Here is a 4,616-nt window from a genome sequence, read left to right on the forward strand (position 1 = left end):
GGATAATTTCTGACCTGAACCATTTCTGACTTCGAAGGTATATGATATGGCAAGAGATTTTGACATCCAAACAAATTTTGTTCTAAATATGAGTCTGATTCTTCGTACATGGTATAGGATACAATATTGTTGACATATGACAATATAGGATAAGGAGAATAATCCGAGCTTTTAAATATTAACATGCAATTTGTAATGTTATATTCGTTCACAAGATGACACAAATGTCTTTTAGTATTTCATTTTGGACTTTACTACCTTATAGTGTTTTACGTGCGCTTAATGTGTGTATATAAGTATTAATATTTTCTCATTGTTTACGTAAAATATTTATTAAAATATGTGCTCATACTTTATATACCCACATAGCCGTTGAAAAAGATGTATGTGTACACATCTGTCAGAAGTATCATCTAATACCATTTGGGTTTTTATCCCATGATTTTGTTGATGATACATTTCTTGCATATAGACGTGGTAAATGTCTATTTTAGCTTTAAGTCCGTTTTGTTGTCATACCATGTTGGAATCCAACATAATCTGGTATAATCATATATTCAAATCTTGCTGATACGGTGATACCCATCCCACTTCCATATTCGGAAAAAGTGAAATATGATATGGTATGAGAGCTATCCTACTGAATCCAATCCGGATTCATTCTAACAATCAACACACTTATCTCTTTGAATCCTCTACATCAATCTAGGAGCTCGACATAACCGATAATAACACAAATGAACATCAACTAAGGGGGGGGGGGGGGGGGGGGGGATAGAAGATGGCCCGACGGGAGTGGACTTGGAAGGCATGCATGTGAGGTTAGGGATGAAAAGAACATGGCAGTGAGAAGAAGAACATGACTGGTACTTTTCTTAACTACCCCTAGACTACTGTAGAAGCAGCACTTAGGGTTCAAAAATAGGAAAAATGAACATAGATCGTTGGATCTTGGATGTATGCTCCAGATAGGTTGCGTGGAGCGGGTGGAGAGACCTGTTTTGTATATTGGTGTTAGTCAAGGGGTTTTCATGCATGAAATGAATCGAGCTTTGCACCGGTTCTCGCACACGAATCTAGAGCATCCATCCAAGATCCGACGGCCCATTTTGTGCCTTCGTCGATCTTAGCATAAGTATTTAATCACTACCCCTGACAGAACATCCAGTGAACATGAACCTAGTGGACCTAAAACAAACTCCATGCTCCAGCGAGGTTTGTCAGACAACACATATGATGTTGTGCTCTCCGAAATATTTTAGTGCCTAGGTTATAACGTAACCTCTAGTAGTTTTGCCTTTGATGGGACAGAGCCGTATTCCAAGGAGTAAAACAAAGGGCAGGACCATGCTGCATGGCTGGTTCAGTAGAACACTTGGTTGCTAAGATACATCAAAAGGCCACCAAGCAAAACACTTGGTCACATGGGAAGGGATGCTCATCATAATTGTTTATCTTCTTACTACTAAGCAGCAAACTTTGGTTTGCTCAGATTTAGTCTGAATGATCCGTTGGGACCCACCTGGCAGCCTCATGCGATGGGCTTCCGAGAAGCTCCATAGCAACAACAGAGGTACCGCGCGCACACACACACACACACACACACACACACACACCACGCTCCTCCACCATTGCCTAACCGGCTCCTTGACCTCGTTCTTCTCAAGCAGTCAAGCAGCAACACCATTACTCCATCCAAGTATCCAACACCATAGCCCATGGCACCTGTACTGTAGCGGCTAGCTTCTTCTCCTAGCTAGGGAGATGGTGGGGACAGGGGCGTTGGGCTCCGTCATCGTCAAGCTCGCCACCTTGCTCGGCGACGGGCACACGATGCTCAAGAGCGTTCGCAAGGACATCGCGTTCCTCGAGCGCGAGCTCCGCACGATGCAGATCCTGGCGACTATGCTGGTGGGCATGGAGGGGCTCGACAAGCTGGCCAAGGGCTGCATGGGCAGCATGCGGGATCTCGGCCACGACATGGAGGAGTGCATCGACCGCTTCATGCTCCGCCTCGACGAAAACGACATGGAGATGGAGGCCGCGCCCACGTTCCCGAGGAGCACCGCACGGCAGCTCAAGGCAATGTTTGCCCGCCATGGCGTCGGGGCCCAGATCAAGAAGCTCAAGGCCCGCGTCGTTGAGGAGGGCGAGCGGCGGCGAAGGCTGAATCTGGACAACTATGTCCAGATGATGATAGATCCTCGGCTGGCTGCGTTACACGGAGTGGCCAAGGACTTGGTGGCCATTGACGGCCCCAGGAACGAGGTCATCTCTTTGTTGACGGAGGAGAGCGTGGACCTGAAGGTGGTGGCCGTTGTTGGAGGTGCTGGGTTGGGAAAGACCGCCCTTGCCATGGAGGCCTATCGCAAGATTGGACGGCACTTTAAGTGCCGAGCTTCTGTGTCGGTGTCACGCACCCCTGACCGTGACAAGCTCTTGAAAGATCTCCTTTCTCAAATCGACCAGGCTGCATTTCATGATTGTCAGTCGGAGAGATGGGATAAAGATCAACTAATCCGTCAGATCCGACACATTTTGACAGGAAAGAGGTAAATTTTCTTCATCCGTACATGGGATTAGCAATTTAGCATTTGATGGGGTTTTTACATAGTTTTAAATTGCCGGCTATAGCCCGCTCTAGCCTTTTCAGCGGGGTGTCGCTAAATGGTCACCTTCACAAATAGCCCGCTATAGCCCGCTTTTGCCCGCTATAACTGATTTGGAAGGCCGCCGCTATTTTCCATAGCCCGCTATTTAAAACATTGGTTTTTTATGATATGTTTGTTTGCAAAGATAAATGTAGGTGTAGTGCTGAACATCATATTTGTGTTAATGACCTTACTTAATAGTATAATACTGCACAGGTACTTCCTTGTGATTGATGATGTATGGAAAGAACAAGACTGGAAATTCATCAAAGGTGTTTTCCCTGACAATCATAATGGTAGCAGAATAATTGTTACTACACGCATAGCCAATGTAGCTAAGTCAACTTGTTCTAACTCTGGCGGTCAGCTCTATCAAATGCTACCTCTGAACTATATTGATTCCCGAAGATTGTTCTTTAGGAGAATTTTCCACTCCGACAACTCCTGCCCTCCTCAACTAGAAAAGATTTCAGCTAGGATCTTAAGGAAATGTGGTGGTCTGCCATTGGCTATAATTACCATCGCAAAATTGCTATCCAATAAACATCAAACCCCAGATGAATGGGAGAGACTCCAAGGTTCCATTGGTACTGGTCTTTCATATAAGAGTGATAATCATGGAAATGGTATGGGCCATATATCACTACTTAGTTATTGGGATCTTCCACACCACTTGAAGACTTGCTTGTTGTACTTGTGCATATATCCAGAGGGCGAGTATATCTCGTGTGAAGAAGTGAAGTGGAAATGGATTCTTGAAGGATTCATTGCCACAAAACGGGGAAATTTGTATCAAGAAGCAGAGAGTTGTTTCAGTGAACTTGTCAACAGAAGCATGATCCAGCTAGTTGATGTTGACGATGGCAACTTTGAACGATATTGTCAGGTTCATGCGATGGTGCATGACCTTCTAATATCCTTGTCAGATTAGGAGAGTTTTGCCATTGTTTAGATGGTGATAAGCTTGGGCTGCACAATCATGTGCCATGCCATTGTATTTCCTGGGAATATGTATAACCAGAATTTGAACATTGGCTGTGAAAGCTAGATGGCTCCTGATTTCCCAATGTGTTCAGGGTTGTTGTGAAGATCTCTAGATGAAGCGGCATGTGCTAGAATCGGATTATCTGTGGTGAATATGATCTCTCCTGTTGTGATTGTTGTGGCTACTTGGGCAGCCGTTTGAAGAGCCAATGCTTTTAGTTGGAGTGGAGAACTGACTTGCACATCTTCTGCTGGGATGCTAATGTTACCCTGCTGCTATTCTTCTTGCACTTGAATGTAGATCTGCTGTTAATTGTATGATCTGCTGGCTTCCATGCTCCATCTGTGGAAACTTGGCAACCTGATCTTGTAATGTGCTGTTTTGTTTTGTTTTTGCCAACCTGTTTGTGCCATGTCATGTGTTTGGTTCTGCTCCTCATGTGAGCGTTTTCTTCATTGTGGAGAAAAAACATATAGAGGTAGTATTTGAGAATTCAGAGTCTAGGTATCACCGAGGTTCCTGAATATAATATATTGGGAAGCTACTCAACTTGCAGGGCTGTTATCATGGTAAACCGCCATCAACTATAGCCCGACTACAGAAACCGGTGCGCCTATTCGTTGACCGCAACTCTGGCTACAGAATCTTATAAACTATTGGGAAGGCAAAGTGTTTATTGTTCAGTAACCAACTGAACAGAACCGGCTGTGGTTGCGTCCAGATGTGTCAGATTCAAATATCTGAATTTCAGGAGCAGCTTTGTTGACAGCTTCGGTTTGTTTATATATAAGTAATACTAGCTGAACTGCTTGGTATTGGTATGTATATGGATGCGACATGATTCCAGAAGTACCAGGATCAGGCGGAGCGTCCTCTATGACGTACGGCTACATCTGCAAACAAATCTATAATACGCTGAAGCACAAAACAGGAGAGACGCGGCCTTTCCCTCTCCTTCCTGCAAGGTTCGGTTCAAAACA

At 44.6% G+C, this 4,616-nt stretch overlaps 1 protein-coding gene across 1 annotated transcript; it reads left to right on the forward strand.

The window, feature by feature from the left end:
* Window positions 1–1,596: 1,596 nt before the first annotated feature.
* On the forward strand, window positions 1,597–4,185 carry LOC125518842 (disease resistance protein RGA5). The gene is made up of 2 exons (XM_048683717.2): window positions 1,597–2,552; window positions 2,868–4,185. The coding sequence occupies exons 1-2, from the start codon at window positions 1,765–1,767 to the stop codon at window positions 3,580–3,582; spliced, it is 1,503 nt and encodes a 500-aa protein (XP_048539674.1). The 5' UTR covers window positions 1,597–1,764; the 3' UTR covers window positions 3,583–4,185.
* Window positions 4,186–4,616: the final 431 nt, after the last annotated feature.

Source organism: Triticum urartu, chromosome 7A (assembly GCF_056163025.1).
Source record: "Triticum urartu cultivar PI428250 chromosome 7A, HENAU_Tu73, whole genome shotgun sequence".
Lineage (NCBI taxonomy): Eukaryota > Viridiplantae > Streptophyta > Magnoliopsida > Poales > Poaceae > Triticum > Triticum urartu.